This window comes from Aythya fuligula, chromosome 1 (assembly GCF_009819795.1).
Source record: "Aythya fuligula isolate bAytFul2 chromosome 1, bAytFul2.pri, whole genome shotgun sequence".
Taxonomy (NCBI): domain Eukaryota; kingdom Metazoa; phylum Chordata; class Aves; order Anseriformes; family Anatidae; genus Aythya; species Aythya fuligula.
The window spans coordinates 41,263,048-41,290,583 of record NC_045559.1 but is presented as its reverse complement, the minus strand read 5'-3'; the positions used below and the strand labels follow the sequence as shown (position 1 = coordinate 41,290,583).

The window sequence follows — 27,536 nt, the reverse complement described above, 5'->3', positions numbered from 1 at the left end:
AGTTGGAAGAAGCTTAAAGGAAAGAAGTCTTCCCATACAGGCATAGCTGTTCTGAAGAGGAGTAGGGCAAAGGCACAAACCAAGGGTCAAAGTGACACTTGAATGTGTTGCATGATTATTGTTACTTTACCAATTTATTACCTAGTAAGGGGTTCAGCACTGCCTCTGTGCCTGGCAATCATAAATGGCACATGTGCATTCGATGAATAAATAAAAGGGAAGCTACTTTAGTCTTAAGAAGGCAAAACCAAATCAATCATTTAACATATAAATGCATCATTCAATCCTGTGATATATATCTTCACAGTAGTGCTGACAAAGTACTCTTTCATATGACTATAACTTCTGTGGAAATTGTAATAAACTGCAATATCATAATAATTGCTATTTATATTTTATTTTTTTATTTAGCCATTAGTATATTACTTTGTATTTCATTTACAGCTATTTTTCTTAATAACTAGACGTGCTACAAATATGAAATAGGATGTTTTACTAAAGTTGCTAAATTTTTGCTTGAATTATTAGCCCATCTCAACATATTTAAAATGAAGGAATCTAGAAAAGGTTATCTGGTTATCTCCATTGACTAAACTAAGAAGTTTGTGAGAAAAAATGGAATGTCAAATAAAACTTTAGTGCATTTATGTTGTAGAAGGTTAAATGATACATAGTACAATCAACACAGACAGTGAGTTGGAAAAGCAGAGAGAATAGGATGCATCTTAACCACTGCCTGAAGAGGATGAAAGATCTGCCTAGTGCCTGGTAGCTTTCCTGCTTCAAACAATGCTACTCCAAAGAGGCAAATTACTTGATCTCAGTGATGAACTCAGTTGCTGAGTTGTTGACAATCTAGCCCATAGACAAACAACACTTATATATATATATATATATATATATAAAAAAAAGAATTAATATATGAATAATCTACCTGGAAAAACTTGCTAGAAAAATCTCTTTCCTTCCATGCCTGTTGCCTGGGACTCCATCCACTAGCAAATTCATGAAACGTCAGCCTATAAACTGTTTTCAAATTTTACAGACAGCCCTGGAAGGCGTTGATGGATGACTTTGGGTCTTCCTTCACAATTAGCATTTGCTGTGTTGGACCAATTAAAGCTTTGCACAGATGCCTGTTTCCCAACTTCTGGCTGCAATGTTACAAATGGGAACTGCAACACATCTAAAGTCCAGTCTCTCTTAGAGCTATTCTAAATGTATGAACAAATATTTACCTGTTGCCTTTCATCCTATCTGATAATTGTTGGTGGGTAACATCTGGCAGTCAGGAAAATAAACCTGTTTTGTTTAAAGTTGTAATTATTTATGCTTACAGATTCACTCAAAGGTACAATAAATATGTTCCTGCACTAAAGCATCACACATGCATATTAGTAGTCCAGACAGCAGAAATTTAGTGTCACAGCATTTGGGACATGGGAGGCTTTACTTGTCAGAGGGCTGGAAAGGGGGATTTTCAAGCCCCTGGTTCTATTCTTTCTGCTCCCAAGACCCTTTCCATTGCTATAATACTCCTGCCAGCATTCTTCCCCAACCCAGTGTCAGCTTTGACTCCCAGGAGAAGCCACAGCAGTTGCCTGCAAAGCCCAGCTGTGGCCCATTTTCAGGAAGGGGACATGGGAACAATGGCAGAGACCAACACTGTCTGCAGAGCCTGCAGGCAACCAGTTTGCTCCTGGATAGACAGCCCAGCGCTGGGGCTCAGTGTTGCGATGCTGGGGCCAGCACGGCCCTGGGCCTGGGCCAGGAACAGGCCTGGAGGCCTCTGGCAACATGCTTAGCTCTCCCCTTCTTTCTAACACACAAGAAGAGCAGGCAAATACTTCCGTTTAAGCAAATCCTGTTCAAAAGAGGTAAGATTGTATAAATACATCCAATCCAAAATTCTTAGAAATCAACTGGACTCTTTAACACCGGCTTCCATGTGGAAATCAAACACCCATATTTTCTCTCACAATCAAAGAAAACTCTAGCTTCCACATCAGAGATGAAATGGTGACACTGGACATTGCTGGTTCCTTGGTGAAAAACCGTGAGAAAATGGAATAAACATGCTGAGGCTGCCCAGAAAGGCAGCTCAGCACAGAGGTAGCTGGAGAAGTACTGAGAAGGAAGCAGTGCAGATGTTACAGACTGTGGTTACCCTGAGGTGCTAATGGAAAGCCCTAGAGCTATACCACAGCGAGTCTAGTTGCAGGAACCAGGACTCAGCACTGCACAGGCTGTGCTGCACAGGCAGTCACTCTGAGGAGAGATGCACTGTGTTCCACGAAAATGGGGACCTGGATGAGGGCATGCAGTTGCAGGCAGGATAAAATGGTTTAAGAAATGGTCATGAAAGATGTAGGGGAACCTAGGGAGTCAACATAGACTACAATACCAAAGGTTCTTAAATGCCCTCCCACTAAAAGTGAAGTGAAATCTTCAACTTAAATGGGCATATAAGAGCAAACAAGATGAAGAGGGAAGACAAGTGACTGCTGGACTCTCAACTAAAATGGCAGAAAAAGTGTCTTTCTGCTGTACAAATAGCATGGCATAGCAGGACAGAAGAAGCTCTTTGAAAGTGTCTATAGCATGTAAAAGCTGAAGAATTAAGGTTGTATGAACCCGGATACAAAGCATGAATAAAGCTGAAAATATTTTAACCTCCTTCTTCAAAAAGTAACCCATGTAGTGTCAGCCTGCATATCATCTACTTTTCATTAACAGTCTTTTGAAAGATCAAAAGGATCACATTACATCACACTGTCAGAGCAGTGTAGCTGCTTTCCTCTAATGAGTTGCATGGTGGTTCTAAAATGCCAGCTATGCAATCTCTTAAAAGGCAAAGGGGTCTGCAGTATGTAATCAAAGTTCCACCTTTGCATACTTGAATTTTAACATGCTGTTGATTTTATAAAGTGCATTTGTTTCAGCAGAGTGACTGCACTCCAGAACTGTTTAAGACTCTTCTATCAGAATGATTTATCAATTTCCAAACACTAATAATAACGAAAAATAAATCTAGTTTAAATAAAGGATTTTTATTGGAAAAAAAAATCCTACAAGATATTGATTGTGCTGTAAATATTTTATCTTTTTAAAAACAAAACAGAACAAAAAGAAAAACAACAAGAAGAACAAAAAAAGCTCTTTGAATGTATACTTCTCATCAGCCTGCCTGGCAGAAAGCAGAATATATAATATTCTAAGGTTCACCTGATTCCAAATCCCAAGCCTGCTGAGAGAGAGGCCACAGGATACAAAAGTTTCTAAGCTCCTCACTATACCAAACAATCTGGGCAGCGAAAAGATCTCTGGCTCCTTAAATGAACATTCAAGGAAGACAGGAGGAAACCAAAAAACTGATTTTCCAAAGAACAATATATTTCTGACACTCCTTTTCCTTTTTTAGCCTAACCCTTGTGCCATAACATATGTATATATACTATATGTATGCATATAAAAAAAAAGGTACATATATATAATTATACATTTATTATTTATATACATGTAATATAATTATACATATATACAATTATATATATAATTTAAATACATATTTGGGTATTATGTATACATATAATACTGAGATATATACATGTGACACACAAACATATATTATTTTTTTCATTCATGGGAGGAAATGTCTATGGTTCAGGTTAGAACTCTAGCTCATACCATGTCATCTGTTCTGCATTAAGTGAGCATCTCTCCCTTCCGCTCTTTGAACTTCTGGTATCTTATACAAGAATCTGCATCCGATTCAGGTTTGGAGATAGAAGTAAAATTGTGTTTTCAATGTTTGCCTGTAGTTCACAGATCATAAACTGAAACTCAGATAAACCAGTTTTGCATCAACATTTTTGCTCCCACAGAACACAGTGACTTGTAATAAGAACAAGTCATCCATCACTGCAACTACACAATTTCTACCCTGGTCCCAGTATTTGTATTGCAGGAATTCTATGGAATTTGTTAAAAGAATATGTGAAATCAGAACCTTAAAGAACCTAAAAGCATATCAACAAAGTGGAAAATGTGCTAGTTAGCTACCGTGCTTAACCTGACTGGTAACTCACCTCAAACAGCACAAAAAAAATCTTTAAAAAACAAAACAAAACAAAACAAAAATCTGAACAAATCAGCCAACAGTGTGCTACCTGCTACCAGAATTAGGGCTATGTACTTAGGGATCCAGCTTACCTTTTTGTGACCTTATCTCCATACCATTTATGACCCTGAACAATAATATGTCAGATGATCTACACAGCAACATATGCCACTATTCTGTATCACAGTTCAACACAATAAAACTGTAACAGAGGTTTCTCTTAAAGAGGATGAAGAAGGGGCTGCCACAAAGCCTGAAACTGTTGTACTTTCAAATCTGCAACCATTGTCTTTTGAAACTTTTCACAGATTTCCAGAAAATCCGCATTCATCAACACATCCTAAAGAATGGTTGGGATTGCTATAAACCTGCATCAATCAACCAATTAACATGTAATTAAGGCTGTTCTTATTTAAGGTATTAAAGTGCATGCAAGAGTATATTTTGTGGGATCTCCCCATTCATTCTAATACAGTTAAGATCTATGCGGTCTAAAGAAATTAGAAAAACTTCCACCTAGCTATGTATAAATATTTTCAAAAACACATACCAGAAAACAAACACATATACAAGCAATTTTCCTAAGATGATGAAGTTTCTCTTTTAAATGTGGTAAATTTTAAATATAAAGTGAGCTCATTTTTTCACTTCTATTTTAACCAATATTCTATGGATACTACTTATATAAACAACACTGCTTTCACTTCTTACTTCTTTGGAAGTGTATGGACTTTTACTTTTTTATTTTTATTTTTTAAATTTTATTTTACTTTTTTTTTACTTTTTATTTATTATTTTTTTTTGGCAATGAAGAGAGGAGAGAAACTCATCCATAGCTGCAAAAAAAAAAAAAAAAAAAGTTAATGTCCTTTCTGATAACTGATAACTGCCAAAGAACAATAGCAGAAGATCACAGTTGCAGCACAGTCTGTAAAATATTGAGATAAATTGGACAGAAATGACTGACAGTAGCAAAGAAAGTAACAGTACAAACGTGAAACTGACTAACAGGGTTCCATGAATGCAAGGGAAAGATTAAGTTGTATACTGCCAGCAAGGAATCTGTTGAGGAATAAATAAAAACATGTTGCTTTAAACCTCAAATGTTTGCAAGCTATCAGAATTACAGAGGTGCCAGGAAAAGAAAAAGATTCATGGACAAGATTTCAGCAGAACCCACTTTCAGAGAATGAGGAGAATCAATGGATTTATAAGGAGAGGGAAGGCAGAGCAACAAAGAATGTTTGAAGAGAAAATATCTATATTCTAAGTCTTTTTTTCCTTATGTGTGTGTATATATATATATATTTAAAATGGATTTTTATGCTACAAAGATGAATGAAAAAACGCCAATTAAGTTCTACAAGATCAGGATTAGCGGCAGTGAAAATTACAGCCAAAGAGCATCAAACTCAAAATATAAAAAGTAATGAGTGATCAGAAGCAAAGGAGAAAGGTGCCAGACAATGTAAATATCTGAAGTGCACAGAATGGAAATTGTCGCTAAACTGAATTAAAACATTATTTTGAAAACTGCAAGAACAGAAAACGAGAAAGGATGACACTTGCATTTTGAAATAATAACAGAACAAGAACAGTGAAAAAAATGAGCAGGTGGCAGAGTTAATTTATTAACAGGAGAAATCAGAATAACTATGTCACAAGTTTCTAACACAGATATTCGGAAAAACATCAAATACTTTGCAGAGAAGAACTGCAGAACATAATAAATAACATAACCAATAAAGAACAAGATTTTCAGGAACCAGCCCATAGAATTATGTAGGAAGGTAAAAGATCACTTTCTGAGAGATCACTTTAAATAAGAGATGAAAAGTTTAAAGAAATCTTAAAAGCTATTAAGATGATATATAATCCTTTAACATTTACATTTTTATATTTTATATGTTTCCTCTCTACTATGTGCTATATTATCTTATGGCTATAAAAGAGACCATTTCTTTCAGAAATTGAAAATCCCTTTCAAATGTGTTTTCTTACCTTATGTTAAAATTTAGCAATATCTTATCTTCTTATCTTAGAGAGGATGGGATACAAGGAAGAAGTATGTGAAAAATACATTGTTGCTATTGCATTTTTCTGCCTTTTCTGTATGAAGGTTATCAGAAGGAATGGTAATATGCTATCATCAGAAAGTATCCCTTTTGAGTACAGTAATTTCTAAGTTGCTCAACTGCAATAGAAGGGTTTATTATGAAACTACAAATGCTGCTCATGCTTCTTTGCATTGTGTCAAAACACAACCATTTTCGAAAAAAAAATCAAAATAGTTGCAAATGAAACTGTGACAAATATTAATATTTAGGAGGCAATGAAGGTGTATGTTTTAGATGTTGCTCTGCCAACATATCATAGATGTGGCCTAGAGAACTCCTGCAATTGCAATAATCTCCAGCATGCAATGAGTCATATAAAATGTGTAAATTATTTTGATATTTGTGTGAGGTAAACAAATGGAATATGCAAGAAGAATCACTTTTCACGATAACCTACATAGCACTTATCACAGGAATAAATCTCCACTTTACACAACTCAACATTGTTACATATAACCTATTTGTTTAGGCACACAGCTAACTGATTTAATTAGTACACAATGATACTACATAGTTTAGTTACCTGTTATCAGGACAACAAGGATGCAAGAACTTCATGCCCTGGTCTGTAAAGGCATCAGAAGTTCCTTTCATTGGAAACTGTAAGGACTGTAATGATTGTGTCTTTTAGGTATGGAATGGGACCAAATGGAAAAGGTAAAATGAAAGGCCAAAGGTCCATTTGAAGGTCAGCTGCTGCACATACCTGTGCAATCACACTAAGCAATGAAATTCATTCTGCATTATCTCCCAGATGCATAAAAACACATCAGATTTGGCTAATAGTTTGTCTGTTCAAAACCCTACTAGTTAAAGAAGAAATGAACCTTTTCCTGATTTTTCCTCTTTGCAGTCATTGAATAATGATCGTTTAGCTGACAAAGCAGGAACAACATACCTGATTCTCTTCATTAAAACCAAATGACTAGTAATGACAAGAGATAAGGACAGAGAAGAGACTTGGTTCATTACTTTGCTTTTGATTCATGAGAAATGACTGTTCACACATTTCATTTTTTAGCCTTTGTCAGTGCAATGCACTTTGCACTGACTCCTAAGGTTTTATTTTAAACCTCATGAATACTGAAATAAAAGCCTTTTTCTAAATTGACAGTGGTGGAACCAAGATTGGCATAGGGATTGCTAGTATTCTGGCACGGAGCTATTTAAATTCATAATCATAACCATTACATTTGCATTACTGCTTCACACAGCACAAGCTGTGTGTCCAATATGCTTCATTTTTTCCCCAGTACTTCTAAGAAGGAGGCAACATGAAACCGAGTTCATTACATTAGTTATATATGCAACTGCCTGTAGAAATCAGCTACCTAACTTTGTTTATGCGCTTAGGAAAACCAGGGTGCTCTTTTAATATAACAAATTTAACAAAATCCATCTGGACCTCAAGCTGTGCTCATCATTCCTGTACGTGATAAAATAGTTTGTCCGTCTTGTGGAATTTTGCTGACAGCTTACTGAAACCAGTTACTGCCTAATCCATAAATGAGACAGAACTTCTTTCATCCACATGTGTTTTCTCTTAGTATCTGGGTGGTTGAAAGATCATCACTGCAGAAAGTTTAGATGTATTGCTGTGATAATGGAATCCACTAGTAAAGTGAAGCATAAAAATATAATGTAACCATTGTTGTCATGTATCTGTACTGACAGATATAAATAAGGCCACCAGCATGGTATTTTTTTAAAACAAAATCTCAAAGCAGCAACAAAGTCATAACTAAATAGTGAAGTGCCTACCTCAGATTTTGAAGTATTCAATTTCCACAGTTAGTCATACAAGAATGTAGGAAATTTTAGGATAAAAAGAAATCAGAAATCCTATTTAAAACTGTTCTCTCCCTTGAGTTACCACTTATTATTTACCACAGACTTTTCCACTAATTGTCTAAATCATTTTAAGAGTTCTTCTACTTAGCAGTAAAAAATTACAGTTACCAATATATAAAACATATTCTTTGCAGTGAAATTCCATTTACCATAAATCAACTTTCTTCTTTCTTTTTACATTTTAATTTGAAATTTAGCTGTTGTGCTTAGAATTACATAGGCCAATGATACTCTTTCACATCCAGAATGTTGCATGCTTCTGTGCATTCTTTTCACAATTCTGAGCTTGGTTTGGGACAGATTACACGGGATTAACACTTGTGTTAACAATTACACGGGATTAACAACAGTGTTGTCACACTGACCAAATGTAGATACATTTGTTAGGACCTGAGAATAATATAATTTAAAAATATCTACAATTATAAAGACATGCTTTCAAAGAATTTAATCGTAACATGAAATGTGAAACTTAGGGTTATAAAAAGTAAGAAGTCTATAAAATATATAGTGTATTTGTTTTGGTTCTGCCTGTATGTGCATACACATATGAACAGGTATACACTAAGCATATTTAAATTTACATAATGGTTAAAAAATATTTTTTGTCATGTACCCATACCCATAATATAATTTTCACAAAATATTTTAAAATTTAGTCAAAATAGCTTTGAAAAACTAAGCTATTACTGAGTAAACATAAATGTGCCATTGTCTACTGTCTTCATTATCTCACTTCTGCCCTACTAATGAAGTGATATTACTTGCTCCTCTGGAAAATCCTAAAGAGTTATTGCTAGGTAATAAAGGACCACAGACCAAATTAATGGAAAATAATTTCCATTATGTGTATTTCCTGAATAATTTTCCCCAAATATATACACTGTATACTTTTCACACTATGAAATGTAAGCAAACAGAAATTTTTAAGAATTTTTAAAGGCACATTTAGAACTGCAACAGGCTAATAGAGAAAGGGAGTCATTGTTACATTATAAACTTGTAATAAATTGTCTTTAATATGAAATAGCTAGTTTTATCAACACTACTTTAGAAAAAAATTGCACAATTACTCTATTATTGATAGAAGTTAGATTATCCATTACTGAGTTAATAATTATGTATAACAACAAAGGAAAAAAAATGTGACTATTACACACCTTAGGTTTTACTACTTCTCATTACTCTTCATTCAATGAAAGAGGAAGTTCCAAGAATCTGTATAACAATACTTTTTTTCTCAAACATATCTAAAAGTCTCAAGTGTCAAATGAAGTCATATGAGTCCACAAGGACCTTCTGGAACTTCTGCTCTTAAATCAATCAGTCATAGAAGCATAGAATGGTTTGGCTTGGAAGAGACCTTTAAAGGTCATCTAGTTACCCCTGTAATTAATGCTGAGATATGGTTGCCATGAAAGCAATCATATTTTAGAATGTGAGCCATGTAAGCTGCCTGTCCACAGCAAAAGGCAGGCAAGATAAATCCCATCAAAGGAGTTGTCTTCTATTAATTTCATATTTTAGAAATAATGGAATCTAAATGGAATCCTCTATTTGTTCGTTACCAGCTTAAGACTAAAATGGCTGTTTGGAAAATCATTTTGATTTTCCAAAATATGTGCTTTTATGGAAAAAAAAAAAAAAGAGTTAAATTATATGACTGCTATGAAGGGAAGGCTTACTAAGTCTTCTACGTACAGTTTAAATCAAAAGCCACTTGTATATGCACATGTATTTGAGGAGACCATATTTTTCAAATACATTAATTTCTTCTTAGAAGTGGACATGTAATTGTAATTTCCTATTATCACTTCAAAACAATGGCAAATGGAAGAGAAAATTTATATTAAAAAAAAAAATCCATATTTATCTATATATTTATTATTTCTGTTTGTTTCTAAGTTCTGGAGTTCCTTGTTTTGCTAACGGCTCAGAATACTAGAAGCATTTACAACAGAAAATAAAAATCTTTCATTCAGACACTTTTCAGAACTAGGGACCTTTTTATCTTTACAACCTTTATGGAAAATGTATGGGTAGAGAAAATTTTACTCTCTGAGACAGTACAGAAATTTCTGGTGAGAAAAATTCAGTTTATTTATATGTGAAGGGAAACAGACAAAATCTTGTTTTCAGCTTATAGGTAGGAAATAAGAAAGACAGTATTAATCTTGGTATAACAATTTTTTAGACTGAAAAATTTTGTAGCAGAAATATGATTATAAATAACTATCAACAATATGTATATAAATATAAAGGAATGAGGTGATATTAGACTCCCAGCATTAAAGTAGGAAGTCTAAAGCACACTGATGGAAGTAGAAATCCCGTTAAACCATCCTGGGATGTCACTTTATGAAAGTATGAAAACTGAGATTCTGGACACAGAAAGATTGACTTTCTCCATAATGAAGTATGTTCATAGCAAAGGAGAAGAGGAGAAATAGGCACTGAAGAACCATGAGATCTTGGGAAATTATAATGAAAGGAAAGCTTTATAAAATTCCATCCCCCCTTTGCCAATCATTCCTGAGCAGACAAAGGACTAGTGTGTAATCGCTGTCTTCCAAATCATAAACAACTGCTTTGCTCCAAGCTTTTTGGACAAACAGAATTCGTTGCAATAGTGGTGATATGCAAAGGAACACGGTAACTATTTTTATTAAAAATACACCATGGCTAAGTTGGAAAAGCAGGAAATGTTTCAGTTTTACTAAATTCTAAACAAAACCCAATAACCAAAGGTATTTGCATACAGCTGGCTAAGCCCTTAATTCCACTGATTAAAGCAGTGAACACTTCTAGACCCACAATCAAAATATCTTCCTTATGATAGAAAACAACATCTGATTTCTGAATGAAGATGTTATTTCCTCTTGTGCAGTATTAAATGTCTTACAGAAAGCAGAAAATCAACTTCAGAAAATGTTCAGAGTGCTCAGAGTCTTCCCGGATGCTGCCATAATTCCTTAGATTACATGTTAATAGCAAACTTCACAGAAAAAGCATTCAAAGAGATTAATTTTCAGAAGCAAAGGAGAAAAAAAAAAAAAAAGCATCTCACATTGTAGTGTCCCAGGCAAATGCAAGTGTTTCTTAATTTTTGTATCAAATGAGGTAATCAGAAATGCTACCAAAACCATTTTGCTATAAATTTATTTTTATAACATTCTTAGTTTCAAGGCAAAGATTCCTATTGGGCCGAAGTGCAAAAGGTTTACTCAACTGAAGAAAAAAATGAAGAGTTTATTCAACTGTTTATTATAAAAAGGAAAGTGTATTTTAGATGTTAAGGACTCAAGAACCAAAATTTAATTATTGTAGTCTGATGTTTTACTCATGGATTTATTACATGCTAGATATGCATGTTAATGAAGTATGCAAAATCTTCTAAACAAGCAAATATTAAATCAAACAAGTACAAACAAGTATTAATACCTACAGAGCAATATATAAAGTTCTGAATTAAAAATTCACTTTATATAGCCCTATGTGTGAATAGCTTTTTGTTCCTTCCTTCCTCAATAAAGTGTACTTTGATAATACTCTTTCCATTTGAATAGAAACTTGTACTCAGATGATTCTTTTGTCATAGCCAATAGGCAACTACTTTCTGAAAATATTTGTTCAGCTTCAGTCTGAGAGTAATGTAATTCAACGGTTTTCTGTTGAATTTCTTGCTTCACTAACTAAATCTTAAATTGGGTTCTTAAAAGAAACAAAAAACTTCTTCAAAATAAAAAAAATATTTTATTGATGAGAATATCAATACATGAATAGAATTAGGCACTCAAAAATAGAATGCATGGGAACAAAATGATTTTAAAATAAATGACACTATTGTGTCTTTCCTCATGTATTTTGCCTCCCCATGTGAGGAAAACATGAAAATAATCATTATTCTAACCTGAAGATGTGCTTAACATCTCTTATCCTGCAAAGGACTGTAGAAACAAATATGAAGAATGCCTTGAAATTAACTAAAAATTGAACTAAATTTAATTGGGAAGGTTTTCTACACTCACTGGAGCTTTACTCTCAAGAAATGCAAGCTTAATACCAAATAGACATTTAAATAAATGTTGTTTTCATACACCTATTGCAAAAATAACTCGTACAAAAATAAGAATTAAAAAATATAGTCTTTTAAGCCTTTTTTTAGGTGAAGGTTTGTTTGTTTGTTTGTTTTGTTTTGTTTTTCCCCACAAGAACATCTCTGTTTTGAACAGACAAATTAAAAGCTTTTACCCATAAGAAAATTAACTTCTTAACCTACCTTGACTGCATATCTTGGTGTGTTTTGGACTGGCTGCTTTCAGCTGAAGGTGAAGGGACTTGCTGTTGTAGCTCCACCAAAGACTGATAGTACTGTTGCTGATGATGTTGCTGCTGTTTGTACCGAGACAAACTGAAAAACAGCCCTAAAATGGCTTTCAAATTTCCATTCCTTATTTCTATATATATAAAAATAAAAAAATAAAAAATAAAAAAAAAAAAAAAGAGAAATGAGTGAAAACTGTGGTTTTACACTTTCAGCTTTGTAACAGTTTTATACTCAAACATTTATGTACATAAACCTATACGTGCTTATGCCTTTCTGCATTTATCTCTACAATCGGGGACATGTTAACTGTCACTTATATGTTATTGTTTGTTATCTTTAATTATTTATGTGTCATTGCTGCAAGAAACACATATCTCCATAATGTCCTCATGATGAGTCAAATGTGCATGGTCATAAAGAAGGTTAAACCTAACATTATATAATATATATAATCTCAAATGAATACACAGACTCAACAAAGTACAAGGATCCTTGGGAAGCAGAGAACCTTCTTTTACACCTAGTAAAATCTGAATTCTTTCTGGCTTTAGGAACACTCCCCTTCTAACTAGTTGCTTTCAATTCCTCTTCTGGATTCTTGGTAAAATTCTGTGCACAGTGGAAGTAAATAATGACTGCTAAAAAAAATGGAAAGAGATGGTAATAACCTCATTCATAAGTGTATATGCATTCCCAAGAATTAGTAAGGAATATAAGAAATGCAGATTAATGGAAAACAACAATAAAAAGAGGTGACCATAAGGTGTGTAATTACATCTCTGAACTTTCCAATTACAGGATTTTCTAGGTTTCTATGTCAGACTGCCAGTACTGATTAATAAAGACTTCAAAACTATGGCTTTCACTTGAGGCTAAAATATCTTCCCATATGAAAGTCTGTTGACTCAAAGTAGCATCCTCATGTATCCCATTCCTTTCTCTTTGTCTTTGCCCAGCCTGAGATACAGGTTTTAAAAAAGGCTAATGTTATTCTTTGTTCATAACAGATCTGTGTGTCAGAAAAAGACGACTCAGGGGGCTTTAATTAAATTATCTGAAGCACTTAGGTCAGTTCATATCTTCATTATTAATTTTCTTTGGCACTGGGGTTCTTGTGAAAGGTTTTCATTAGGTCAGTAGACTTGTAACCTAACATTACAATCTTTCTGTCTTTCCTGCAAATCTAAATATTGTGTTGTATGTGCTACATAGCCTTTCTGAGGTAATGTTTAAAACACAGTTTATAAACAAGCACTGTCATATTAATGTATTTTAAACCATATTGATTTATTTTTAATAAAATTATGTGAAATGTTAATGCATATAAGAACAGATCATCAAACATTGGAGCCCTTAGATGCTCAATCTGTTCTCAAAAGCAAACACAATCCTGGACATCACCATGCACTTTACAAAATGAAAATTTGTTCTGAGTACCCATACTTCCTCTTCTTCCCTGTGAAGATGAAAACTCGAATATGTACTAAACTCTTGTGTGGAAGAGGAGAGGAGTATTTTCTTTAGTAGCAACTGGTTTATTATTTATCATTTGGGTTCTCCAGTACAGATTTTGCAGTCAAGACTGGAAAACAACTTTGGTTCTAGACCTCCTTGCTCAAGTGTCAAAATGAGGTGGGAAACTCGCTGTGAAATCTTTAATCTTTGTTGAGATCATTGTTTACTGTTCCAGAAACTGTCTGAAGCATGCATTAATAAATGACCCAATTTATGTGACAAGACACATTCACCAAAACCTATTATGGGAAACAGCCTTACCTGTTTCTAAACTTAATTTTAAACATAAATGTGCTGACAAAACATTATGAAGGTAACCTGATCATTTAATGATAAAAAATCATGCCAGCTTTTCTCAATTCCTTCCCCTCAAGCAAATTGTTCAGGATTGTACATGCTAGAAATGGTATATTTAAAGGAGTCACACTTCTGTGTCAGTTTGCACTAACATCAGTACAAAGACATTAGATTTATACCAGTCACGACCAACTGCAAAACAGCAAAACTTGTTTTAATCTTATGTCAGAACTCAAAGTCTGCCTTATTAAAATTCTGTTTTAAGGATTAATAAAAAATGTTTTTAAAATAGACCTTGCATTTAAAACTATATATCGTTATTGCTTTTGGTAGTATTTGCACTTAATGCCAAACAGTTGAAGCTTCTATCTTTAAAAAAATTATTTTCCAAAGCTAAAAAAAGGAGATGAATGAAGGTATGTATTACAGAACGCAATCCAATTTTAATTTTATGAAGTAGAAAGTGGGTGTTGTATTGTGTCATGGTATCAAACAACGAAGAGTATTCTCACGTAATAAATTTCTGCTCTTCATACATTTGATTCTTATTTTGTGTACAAGTAAAAATAGTCTTTGCTGAAAATTTGAGTTCTAAACAGCTTTGAGATGAATAGCAACATGTAACTTATTCAGTATTCTCACCCATCGTCATATCTATAGTATAGATTTCCAGAGGTTCCTTTGAATTAGTTAAGGATCTTTCCATAATTTGAGAAGTACAGAAAATGAGACAGTACATATGTTATGGTTATGGTTATGATCCACTTCTGTTAAGATACTAGAAAGGTACTAGATTTTGAAGGATCACAATGGTGAGTTAATTTTAAAATCAAACAGTAGCTATATCATTCAAGATTTTTCTTCTGTGATCTGTGATCTTTCAGAGATCTCCCATCTCTGAAAAAAAAAAAAAAAGAAAAAAAAAAAGTATTTTGCCTTCTATCTTTTAGTTGCACCAAAGGGATTTCGAAGATGCATAGAACCTTGCAGATCTACTTAATCCTTTACAGGCCAAAATCTTGTATCCATTGTATTAATCTATAAGGTAAAGTATCCACCTGGCTTAATTTTACATTAATATGGCAAATATTACATATTAATTAAAACTATTGGTATTTCAATGGTTTTGATTTTATATATTTATAAGTGTGTCAGGCAAGGACTAATAAAAGTCCTTAAAAGGGTTATAATATAAGCAGCAAGACCATTTGCTCATTCACTTAATGCATTATATCAAAGTAATGCGATAAATTTCATAGGCATCCTTATAACATTACTGCTGGTAATAAATGCTCTTAAAAAAATAGTCTTCCATGAGTTTACACATCTGAGCAAAATTTTTACATCAATGTTTGTGGTTTTGAAACCCATACACAAACCCATACATGATAAATGTATGCATGGAAAAAACTACCTACCTAATGTTGTGGAGGTAACATGAAAAGATTAATATATTTGAAAATAAAGATATTATTTTAAAATGTGCCTTAGGTTTCATAAACATACTGAATTTCTTGGTTCAAGGGAAAATTAAAGGGAAATCTAAATTTTTCTCTCGCTCTCTCACTGCAATATAGTAATCTACATTTGAATTCCACTCAAGACAGCTGCAGTTTGGAATGGAAGTACATATAATTTATATTATGAAAATAAATTTTCAGGAAAAAAGAATCCAATTATTTGTTCTGATGATCTGCTTCTCTTACCTTCCGCAGAAAGACCTTGGACATTTACGCCTCTGGCTGCCAGAAAGCTAAGGCAGACATCAACATTCTCAATCTGCAATATGAACAGAAATAACAAGCTGCATAAGACTATTTGACAAAATGTACTAAAGTGAAAATGGAGAAAAAAAGAAAAAAGAAACAGCTCAGGAATGAATACTTTACATTCATTGCATACTACAGCTCTTTACCAAAGTTTAGCAAGAATGATTACTCCTAATTGGGGAACGGATATAAAGCTTTCATTGTCCACTTTGGTGCTTAAAAACAATTCATAAATGCCTAATCCAGAATGGCATGCTGGCAAATCAGCAACCCACCTACTTAACATAAAACTGGATTTGATACACTACAAACAAACAGTAGTGAAAGCATCCATAAGGGATTAGACACTGAATATATGTCTGGAGATATGGGTGACTGAGTGAGTTGAAAAAATTAAAGTAAAAACATCCAACAAACGTTTTAGCAAAAGTATTTCCTTGGAATGATGTAGAATTTTGTGAAAATGATGTCACAGTGGTCACTGATTCTTTATTTTTGTCCTTCAAATCTGATGCTAAAAAATTTTAATTTTATTAAAGTTTATGATACCCTGAAAGGCGTTCACTTAGTAAAGGACATGTTGCACTACTACTGGTGGTTTAGAAGAATTTTACAGTTGCTACAGACAGCTGTAGGGAAGAGAAGAAAAAGCTGTAGACTAAATATAGAGCAATAAAAGGATCACAATTCTGCCTGTACAATGACTAGTCACAGCATTAAATTAACTCTTTTCATGTTTCTAATTTTCAGTTTAGGGAACCAGAATGTTCAAAAAAATTCATTTGAGTCAATTTCCATTCCTGCTTTCCCCCTCCCTCCCACATTCTATGAAGCAAATACTAGGTAAAAATGTAACATCTCTCAGTTAACAACTTTGTATGTCAAAAAATGTTCTTACCAACACAAAATAATGGTGTGTAAAGAGATGTCCTATGTCAAGTGGCTTCAACAGACATGATTTTAAATTACATTTTTTTAGACTGACAGATTTTTTAAGGCAATTTGACTACACGCACACATACAAAAATTAAACAATATAATTTAAATGCCTATTGTCATTAAAAAATATTAAAAGAAATAAAGAAAATTCAGCACTAAAACCATAAACCTGGAGTAGATCAAGTCCAAGGACTTAATTTTATTTGAATGTTTACACATTTTACAAAACGTCATATGAGCAGCTTTCGACCCTTATAACATGAGGGGTAATTTCATTCCTGGAATGAAAACTTCTTTATTGTTGACAGTATCTTATCTAGCCTGAGAGGAGGGCCTAACTATTATTGTCTTTCTATGATTGCAGTTCTGCCTTTATTCTTAGCAAATATTAGTAGCTAAAAGGAAGAAACTTTCTTTTTACTACTGACCCTATAAGTATATATTATGAGTTTACACAGACTTTCTTGACCCACAGCTAGTTTTTATAGACATATAAGCATCTACAAAACTTTTAGATATGAGCTTGTTAAACACAATAAACTCCAAAGCAGTAGTAACAACATCTTTTAAAAAGTCTTCTCCTACACTTATTTAACTGTTTTTAAGAACCTGTTACTATATATAGGGAACAATAAACAATCTCCTAAATCAATTAAAAAGTAAATAAATACAACTCTGCAGCTAACTCTTATTAAATTTACTGTTAAGTTGGGGTTCACAATTAAGCTTTCATAAATCAGTTTGGCTGGTGTCACCAATTTGTATATCTGTGAAAGTGGTATAACCATTCCTCTAAATCAATGAGATTACTCCATCTCAGCTCTGGCCAAGCATTGTACTTGCAGATACTCAGGCATTAATTGTAATTTTCTTAAATGTTTATGTAGCTTCACATCACAATAAATAAATAAATAAATAGATAGATAAATAAATAAACAGACAAAGTAGGTCATTTCATAAGAGATAGTGATGTGGCACAGCCAAATGAGTTGAAAGTTGGCTGCAGCTAAAATGGGATGATCCGCTTCTTCCTCACCTCCTCCTCCCAGGCGTGGGGCCCTGCTGCTGCCACCTTGTCTGGGCTTCAACACTTCTCTGAGCACACTGGGAGCTGGCTCAGTGCAGAAAACTCACCCAGCAAAACAGGCAATTGTATTTTAGTCACTCTGGTTTCCTATGCAGTCAGATGAGCACAGGAGTCAGTGGAGGACAGGGTGTGTCCAAACTTGAGAAAGGCATGATTTGGGAGAGGAGGTGGAAGATGGGGAGGAGGCACAGGGAGATTGAGCCACTCCTGATGGCAACAGCAAGGAATAGGGCTGGCTCTGTCCTGACCAACTACACACCTGGTCAGCCATGACAATAAAGAACACAATGAGAATATCTCTACTTGACCTTTAAACAACGTCAACTACAGAAGAAACCAATTCAAATGCAAATTTTCCTGTCCCGAAGTATTTAACAGAAATTAAGTTTTGTTTGGATATAAGCTGTATAACTGAGAGCTTCTGTGAACTTTCAAATCAACCTTAATGTAGAACTTCAAACTATTACTACTACTTTGAAACTACTTCAAAGATGGGAAATTTTGTTCTGACATGAAGTACTAGAAGCTAAAGGGGAAAAAAACAAAAACAAAAACAAAAACAAAACAAACTGAAGTAATTAATGCTTACTTCCAAATAACCAAATCAATACTTCCTAGCAGATCTCCTAGAATAACCAAGACATTTTTCATAATGGGCATGTGTTCTCTGCAGTAATTCAGGAGGCCATAACTCTAAACAACGTGTAATTTCCTAGGGCCCACTTAAACATTTAAGTGCTATGAAAACATCTCAATATCTACCTGCAATACTAAATATTTAGAAAATAATAAGCCTAAATCTTAACATACATTCCAGATGAAAAATAATTAAAATTAATTATCTTATAGAAATGGCGCCTGGTTATTTTACATGTATATATCTACTTGTACATGTCTTAAACTCACAGACAAATCAAGTCATTACTATTAACACCAATGACTTAATATACTGCAGAACTACAAAGAACATCCTGTTTTGCTTCATGGTTCACCAAGAGAACTGTAACACAAACCTTAAGTCCAAAGTCATTCCTGTTGGTGGTGCTGCATGAATTAATAGAGGCCAACTTTCAGACAATAGACTGTGGCTGCAGTGTTAGGTTTATAATAAAGTCTTGTTCTGGCTTGTGAATTGAGCAAGTTTGGTGTGGCAACTCACAGCCACATAATACACAGAAAATGTCAGAACATAACTCTTACAGTCATTTTTCTGATAATAACTGCAGTTACTGTAAAACTCTCAGGAACTGTTAGAAGATTCAATAAGACATCCATTAATACATTTGTGGGTTATTTTCACTTTCTTTCCTTTCCAGTCTAGAAGTTAGCCTTAAAGTTGTCCCATTTTGAAGCTTTCAGTGTGTCTATAAACATTGCTTTAATTACCTACTTCTTGCCTTGGCAAACCACAGTTATTCTTTGAACTCAAACCCTAGCAGCCCCAAACACTTTTTATTCAAACTTACCAACAGATGAGAGTAATTTTTCAATTACAAAAGCTCTAAGAGATTTCAAGCAGTTTCTACTCCTCAATACTGTTTCAATCAAGAGTGGTATGAATCCCTGAAGCCCATGTTTATTTAAGTAGTTAGTGGTGGCATTATTATACACTGGGGTAAACTCTTCCAAGTGCTAACACTGCATATATAGAAATCTACCTGCTTAAACATCAAGGACTAAGGATTTTGCTTTGTAATACTTCATATAGATGCCAGACAATTTTAATGAAATATGCCCACAATTTAGTAATGAATTTTACTTTCAAACAGCACAAGTTCACAACAGAGGTGATGTTTCCCATTAACATGAACAGTATCGTAAGAAATATAAACTGTTGTAGCAGATGTAGTTTGCTTCAGTACATAAATCAGGATACACAGATTCCAAATCTTACATATCAAGACACAGAAAGTGAATCAAATTTGCTTGTATTGATAAGAACATTGCTTGTATTGCTTAATTGCTATGAACATACTGCTGCTGAACTCACATCACTGTTACTCACAAATACTATGTTTCAAACCACTTAGGTTCTACTAAAGGTTCAAAAGACTGAAGGAAATGTAGTTTGTTGAGTAACAGATTTGCCACATTAAAAATATTAAAACCTAAAAATGGAAAAAATAAATAATGATATAATACAGATTCATTGCCATGTAGGTATTTGTCCACCTAGCTATTCAAATAACAATGTTGAAAGCCAATCAATATTACACGAGACTGCCTGTCAGAGGTAAACAAAAACTATCATCTCTAATAATATAACCATTTCCTTATCAAAAATGAAGAATAATTTGTCCTATTCTGAAATGTAGTTCCAGCTTCATGGGTGCAAATAAACTCAGCTAAGAGGATGATAATTTAGGAATTTAGATTTGTAGGCATCATCAGATAACATCATTTGATGCTTATTAAATTACGCCTACTGAATTATGCTTTTAAAGTATTAAGCTGCTTGTGTAAATCAAATCCTTTTAATGTTCGTACACATAACCTTGTGAAAAATGCATCTGAAATACTTACACCATAAATAGTAGTGAGTCCCAAGATATTTCTACACCCACATTTTAGGGGATTATATTTAAAACAATTATGTACAAATAAGCAGCAATATCACAACTGCAACACTATTATTACATTATATGGCATACAAAGAAGATACATTGCAAAACTACTGTAACATATTACATCCTGCAGTTTTGGGTAATCTGCTTTTGACTGGTAGCTTTTTGAATTTTTACTGACTGAAATAAATCACTAAACCAGACTGTGGGACTTGCATGTAGATAAACAGTAGTACTTAATACCCAGCAGTCTGCAGACTTACAGGAAGAGCTCATTTGTGGGATCGTACTCACCAGTGACTCAACATATAGAATATGTCTATTTTTTTTAATAATTATTCTGCTGTTACCAAGACTAGCTTTCATCTCTTTTGTCTGGCAGACAACACTTTCTTCACTTCCAAGCATCAATTTAATTGTGGGCTACTCAGAAGACAAGTAATGATGACTAATACAGTATGTTCTTCTGTATTTGTAAGAAGCTCTGAAAAATATCTTGGCTTGACTAATTTTTTTTTTGTTAACTTTATGACAGCATAGTTTATGAGAACATATATGTGAGTTGAGATTTGTCTAGTTCTGGCAGGATTAGTCCTGAAGAACAGAACACGCTCTACACATATATGCTTCTAAATTTCTCTTGATTATTTTGGAATCAAATGTAAAACTGTAATTTCTGTCAGCACATCATTCTGCACTATCTTCCATAGCTCTGTATGTCTTTTGACATTCTGAACCACAACACAAAGCCCCAAATAAAACCTGGTAAAAGATTTGCTTTGTAAAAATTTCACCAATGTTTGTGATGGCTGTTTATTTATTTATTTATTTATTTAACTAATATTGAATAGACGTCTTTTGGGATTAGAACTATGCTACGAGATATTCTTCAAATCCACATTACCAGCAAGATTTATTCTTAAGTATTTTCCCCAGAGTATTAACCTGATTTGAGGGCTGTATTTCACTCTTTTGCTTTTGTATGGATGTTCATCACTAAGATGAGCAGGAGGTTAATGGATTTAAATGAATTAAAAAGCAGAAAATTATGTATTCTCATTCAAGTTCTGTAGTGGTAGTAGAATCAAAACCAAATAAAAACACAAATCAGGAATTAAAGATAGCATCCTGGACTCTAAATATTCACAATACATAGCCTGTATAAAATGAATAAAATGAAAAATGGAAGAGCAGATCCTATCTGTATTTCTGACTTTCACATGGACACAAGGACAGAGAAATACTACCTTTAGAGTTCTGGCTACTGGTTTAGTTTTAGCTCTGGTCTTAATTGTGGATTCTAAAAAGAACAAAGATTTAGGCAAGCAACCGAGACATGTTCATGTGTGGATAAAAGCATTTCTTGTGCACATTTTGGAGCCAGAAAGAGTATGAAACTGCCCATGTAGACTTAGTTATATGGAATGACTTGGAAGAAATGGAAACATATTTCAGGGTACGTGGCCTAAACTCTCACGCTCACTTGCACATTGGGGAGCAGTATGAGACTAGGTCACGTACATTCTCACATATACTTATTAGAAGCAAAAAGTAAAAATAAACAAACAACAACAGCAACAACAAAAAGCAAAACAAACAAACAAAGAAAAAAACTCCACTACCTGGAATATCTACTTTTGGCCAAATTTATGATTTTGAATAGCCTGCTACACCTAAAGCTACACCTCAGAGATGAAGAAAGACAAGTTTATTTCAGTTTTTGTTCATTGTTGATTCACACAGTGCAACTTGGGCCGAAACACACATTCCTGCTAGCCAGTTTACTCCAAGGAGTTTCTGCTGAAGCCAACACATCATCCTAGATTAAAACTGGTATGCCAAAATGGATTACCCAGTCCAATATCTTTATCCATCTGCCTATCCATTCTTTAAATGCCACATTTCCAATAGTGTTTGGAAGTCTGGGTGATTCTTAAATGATCACAGAAATAATATTTGGCATTGAGAACTCTCTTTTGTTCTTCACTTGAAAACAGATGTTTAGCACACTTCAAGGTCTTCTCACCTCTTCAGAAAGAGAAAATTAAAAAAAAAAAATCCTTCTGTGCCATGCATTCATTATGTTCAATTTGACACTGTTGATGATTTACCTGTATTCTGAGAAAAGTTGTCATTAAATCGTATTTGAAAAATTTGTATAGGATTTTCACTACACAGTTATGTTATCCACAATATGTGAATAGGTGATTCCTATGTGGTCCAAAGGGGAGGGTCTTGTTACAGAAACATTATTATTCTTGTTATTGTTGCTATTATTATTATTATTATTATTATTATTATTATTATTATTATTATTATTATTATTATTATTATTCAGATGTATCTCTATAAGAACTAGAACTAAAAAATAGGGTCTAAGACTTTCAAAGGGTCCAATGGGAAGTAAACTCCTATGGTCTCATTTTACAAGTATTATAGTCATACTATAGCATAAGCTATAGTATAAGCATACATAAGCAAACTGGTTTCTTTTGATATTGCACAAGTTAAACTAGTTTAGCACATCTGAATACAAGCCATCTGCTTTCTTGTCTCTTTTACATTTAAAGTTGGGCATGCTTATCAACATAGTTATGTGTTAATATGTTCATAATAAAAGCTCTTGATTCTTGAGCAGGACTATCTGAAAGTCTTACATTTTTATCAAGATTCCCTGTAAAGAAACTGCATGCACTATTATCTGTAAAGAAAAAGACGGTTTTTACTACTACTACTACTCAGTATGGGACAGTCTGAAGAGCAGAGAATACACCCAAACACTTCCAAATGGAAATGGGATGGAAATAAATGTGGCCTGCAGTAACAGGAAACTTACCTACTGACCCTACTTAGGAACCTCTTTAGTTTCATATTTGTAGTCTCTGTGCAAGATGCTGGTATGGCAGGCTGAATGTGGCACTGTCACCTTGACCTATGACTACTCAGACTTGATTAAATTTGCCATGAATTCTTGGTTCACATTTGGGGTGAAGCCAAATGAAATGAGGGAAACTTGAAGAAAGGGAAAAATGTGAGATAAGCAAACTCACCAGCAAAATCTGCAGAAATGCAAAGAAGAGAAGAGACTAAAAAATTATATTATTTCTTTTTCTGATTGTTTATTTCCCACGAGCATTTAGCGTGATAGCTTATTGTGATTTATTTTTTTTTTTGTAACTGTACTGGAAGGCAATGTCAAGTTTCACCGGGTGGCGTAAATTTGAAAACCCACCCTAGTAAAACAGGTGTTAGCAGTCCTGCTGGGAGATATTAAGTGTGTTCTGCTGACTTGCTGTTGTACGTGGCCGGTTACCTCACCCAGATGCAACGGACATTCCATTTTTCTGTGGAAATTATAATACATTTCAGGGTGTTAAGCAAAATCCACTGACACGCACACAGATTTAGCTTAAATTTTCTAACAAACTCCTAATTACTTGCAGTACAAAAATCTAAGTATCATTTAATGAAAATAAGTATCAGTGAACTATGTAACAGCAGTCCAAAAACTGTTCCAAACTCAGCATTGACCATATATGCAAATTAAAAAAAGATTTACTGGAGGCATTTGAGGGAAATTTTACCTTGGAGGATAATAACTATTGGTATGTAGAAGGCCTCCCAGGCAAAAAAAAATTTAGGAAATGATGCTGGAGTTATTTAATTATTAGGGTTTTTTTGCTTGTTTGTTTTGTTTTGTTTTGTTTTTCAGAAAAGGATTATAGTGTTATTTAAAACTGAAATACCTTTCACTTCCTTTTTCCAACAAGTATGAAGAAACACGCACACCAAATTCTTCCAGCATGCACTCCAAACATGAAATATGAACAGTAAATTCAGAAATGTAAAGCAAGTTAACTTCCCAAATACTTGGAAAATTCAACATACATATGTACTGACATGCTGATAAAAGAATGTATGAGGTCACTATTAAGGTTAGAGTATGAGCTGGGGTGTGTATTGGTTTTAAGAAAATGCAGCAGTGGGAAACAGATTCTTTTTGGCACATATTACTGTCAATCCTGTCAGGAACATGAAAGTGACAGCTGGTGTCGCAGGTATTTTACCTAGTCCCTAATCTGGTGCTTGGAAAACTTGGAGTGAAGGAGAGAGAGTCTCTGTAATGTCAAATGCAATTTTTTTGGTGTGTGTGTGTGTATTGTATGTATTTGTATATGCCAACAAAGAACAAAGTCAATGAACAATGCAGCTACTCTCAATAAAAGTTTAAATTCTAATCATAATTTTAGGATAGCCAAACAGATGATTATGAACATCTTGACATCCTCACATTAAAACAAACAAAACTAAGAGAATACAGACTTTTACTCTGCTTATCTCCAGTGGTGCATTCTTGCTTTTCTCATCTTTTCTTACCCATTCTTCTTTCTATGTGTTATCTTACATTTGCTCTACAACAGTCTCTAGAGCAGACATTGTAAAACACAAAATGCAACAATGATCATTTCTAAAGTGATTATAGAAACCTATTACAGAATTTTTTAGAAGAAAGTGTTGATTTTTTGATTGGAATACAGTGCTGGACTCGGCCTTGAATAAACTCCTGGCTCTGGATTCAGAAAACCATTAAAGTATTTCAGCATCTTGCATGAAATTCTTAGAGAACTAAAACATGATTCTGCGACAACCTGGATCAAAATAAAAGACTAGGCAAAAAAATCTCTTCTAAAGTCTCAAAGTAGCTCCCTGCTTTAGTGCTCTCATCTCCACAGTCCATGAACACTGTGAAAGACCCCTACACATGCACTAAGAACACAAAATTGAAGATAAATGCTACCCCTGGAGGACTTTTTTTTTTTTAAGGTAGCAATAAAAGGGACTCTGTTTAAACAGTGGTTTTTAAAGCAATGCATCACTCTAGTGAGTCTGTCTACCATCTTTTTTTTTTAGTTATGCAACGCTTCTGAGTCAGCAAGGTACCAGTGTCTAAATATTTATGGAGTGTGGCAGCTTCAGAAAATTAGAGGGCAACATGAAAATGCACACTTCTTTAAAACAGAGTAGTTTCTCTCCATTAGGTCAAAAGAGAGTCTACAACAGAGCACTCATTTACCAGATTTAATTAAACCTTTGAAAGCATTCCAATTCTCTCCTTCTGAACAACTTAGTATATAGCAACTTCATTTAGCTCATCAAAAAAAAAAAAAAAAAAAAAAAAACAACTTTTAGAAGTAAAGGTAATTACAACCAATGACAGGATGAATTCTTTAAAAGATAAGTAAACAGATAAACTATGGGGTATTTCAATGCATCTCTTGAATTTTGCAAATGGAGTCCATCCTGATGCACTTTATGCTTTCAGACTACACCTCAGTCTTGAGTACAGCAGAAGCCATAATGCTACAGCACGTGTGGGAAAGGCACAAATTTCCTATACTCCTGGCCTTTTGATTTTATAAACATTCTCACGTTTTTCTTAATTAGATATATTTTGCATATTACCCTGAAAAATATTTATAGAAGATTGATCTCATCAGAATAAAAGTGATAAAAATACTTGTTATTAACAAACTCTAAAAGTGCAGAACAGTGGTTTCACTTGATCTGAAGTTATATAGTCTTACTGCTGGAACTTTAAGTCCTTGGGAAATTACATGCATGTGAGAACATAACATAAGTCACTGATTTTCTTTTATGTTTAGTCTTCATTTTACTGACTCAAATTGATCTAAACCTTATGGAAAATAAAACTCAAAAGAAACAAAATCAAAGATGAATTGTTGTCACAGGTTATTAAAACTATTAGAATTAAATCAGAAATCGATAAAAACTATGCGGTTTTATCTCTATGCTTCCTAGTGTTAAAAAAAAAATAATAATTTAAAAAAAGCATATGAAGGATTCAGGCATTCACTTTGGCTAGTACACCTACACATTGTATTTTATACCATACTTAGAATGATATACAAAGAAGTATTGGGACTGAATATATTTTAATATTATGCCCATAAGCAGCCTACTTAGCTATATACTATATGATTCAGTATATGACCAAACCAAAGAGAAGCATTTTCCAAACTCTTCACAAGATCTTTTGTCTAGATGCTCAGTCAAGGAAAATAAAAGCACCTGGATCCACAAAAGGCAATGGGATATCTGCTCTTACATTCAACAGGACCAAGATTTTTCTTGAATTCTTAGCTAAATGTTTTAATACAAACACCAGCAGTGCTTGACCCTGTAAAATGAGGTCTGAACAGACACTTTGTTTGTCCTTTCACTTCTAGTTGTAGCCAATGAAACGTCAAGTGTAGGAGGAAGCAGTGTTTTAAATAGTTATCCAAGTGTTTGCAAGTTCCAAAATGCAGACAATATTATTTGAAAAACAAGCATTTACTGAGCTTTGGAGGAGCCACATATCTTCTAATAAGTTAATTTATACAATGTAACAATATAAATCTTTCAAAACTATGCTAAGAAATTCAAATGGAAGCCTTACATACACAAGAACAGTGAAGACACCCTGGCACATACGTTTGCTGTGGGCTGTTGCTGCTGATCTGTCTATAAACTGAAAGCTTATACAAAAACCCAATTTAAAGTCATTATTGGGAAGAATTACTGAAGAAGCCTGTGAATGACAGACCAAAGAGCTCACAAGACTGGGATGTTGGTGAGCTGACTTATGTGTGCATTTAGAATACATAGAACTGTTGCTGTTTAACTTCATGAGCTATTATTTATTTCACATGCAAATAGGTCTCAGCACTCAAGTGTGGAAACCCTGGGACAAAGAAAATTCTTGTGGTATTTTTTTCCCTAGAGGGAAATGCCATCGGTACGCTCCCATTGTAATTCCAAATAAACTCAGATAAATCAAGAGGTATGAATAATTCAAACAAGGTTCCAATCAGCCAACAATACAAGCCTAAACAAAGCCTATTCTAATTATTATAGAATTAAAGACAGCCAAAAGCTAGAAGCTAAAA

General features: G+C 33.8%; 1 protein-coding gene across 8 annotated transcripts in view; it reads right to left on the bottom strand.

Moving 5' to 3' along the window:
* Positions 1 to 27,536, bottom strand: part of NAV3 (neuron navigator 3) — a 413,471-nt gene that overhangs the window by 145,860 nt on the left and 240,075 nt on the right. For all 8 annotated transcript variants that reach the window (XM_032199592.1, XM_032199544.1, XM_032199553.1 and 5 more), the window contains exons 4-5: positions 15,934 to 16,006; positions 12,368 to 12,545 (exon numbers count right to left, since the gene is read on the bottom strand). In XM_032199592.1, the coding sequence (XP_032055483.1) occupies positions 12,368 to 12,545; positions 15,934 to 16,006 (251 nt within the window). The remainder of the gene's footprint in view (positions 1 to 12,367; positions 12,546 to 15,933; positions 16,007 to 27,536) is intronic.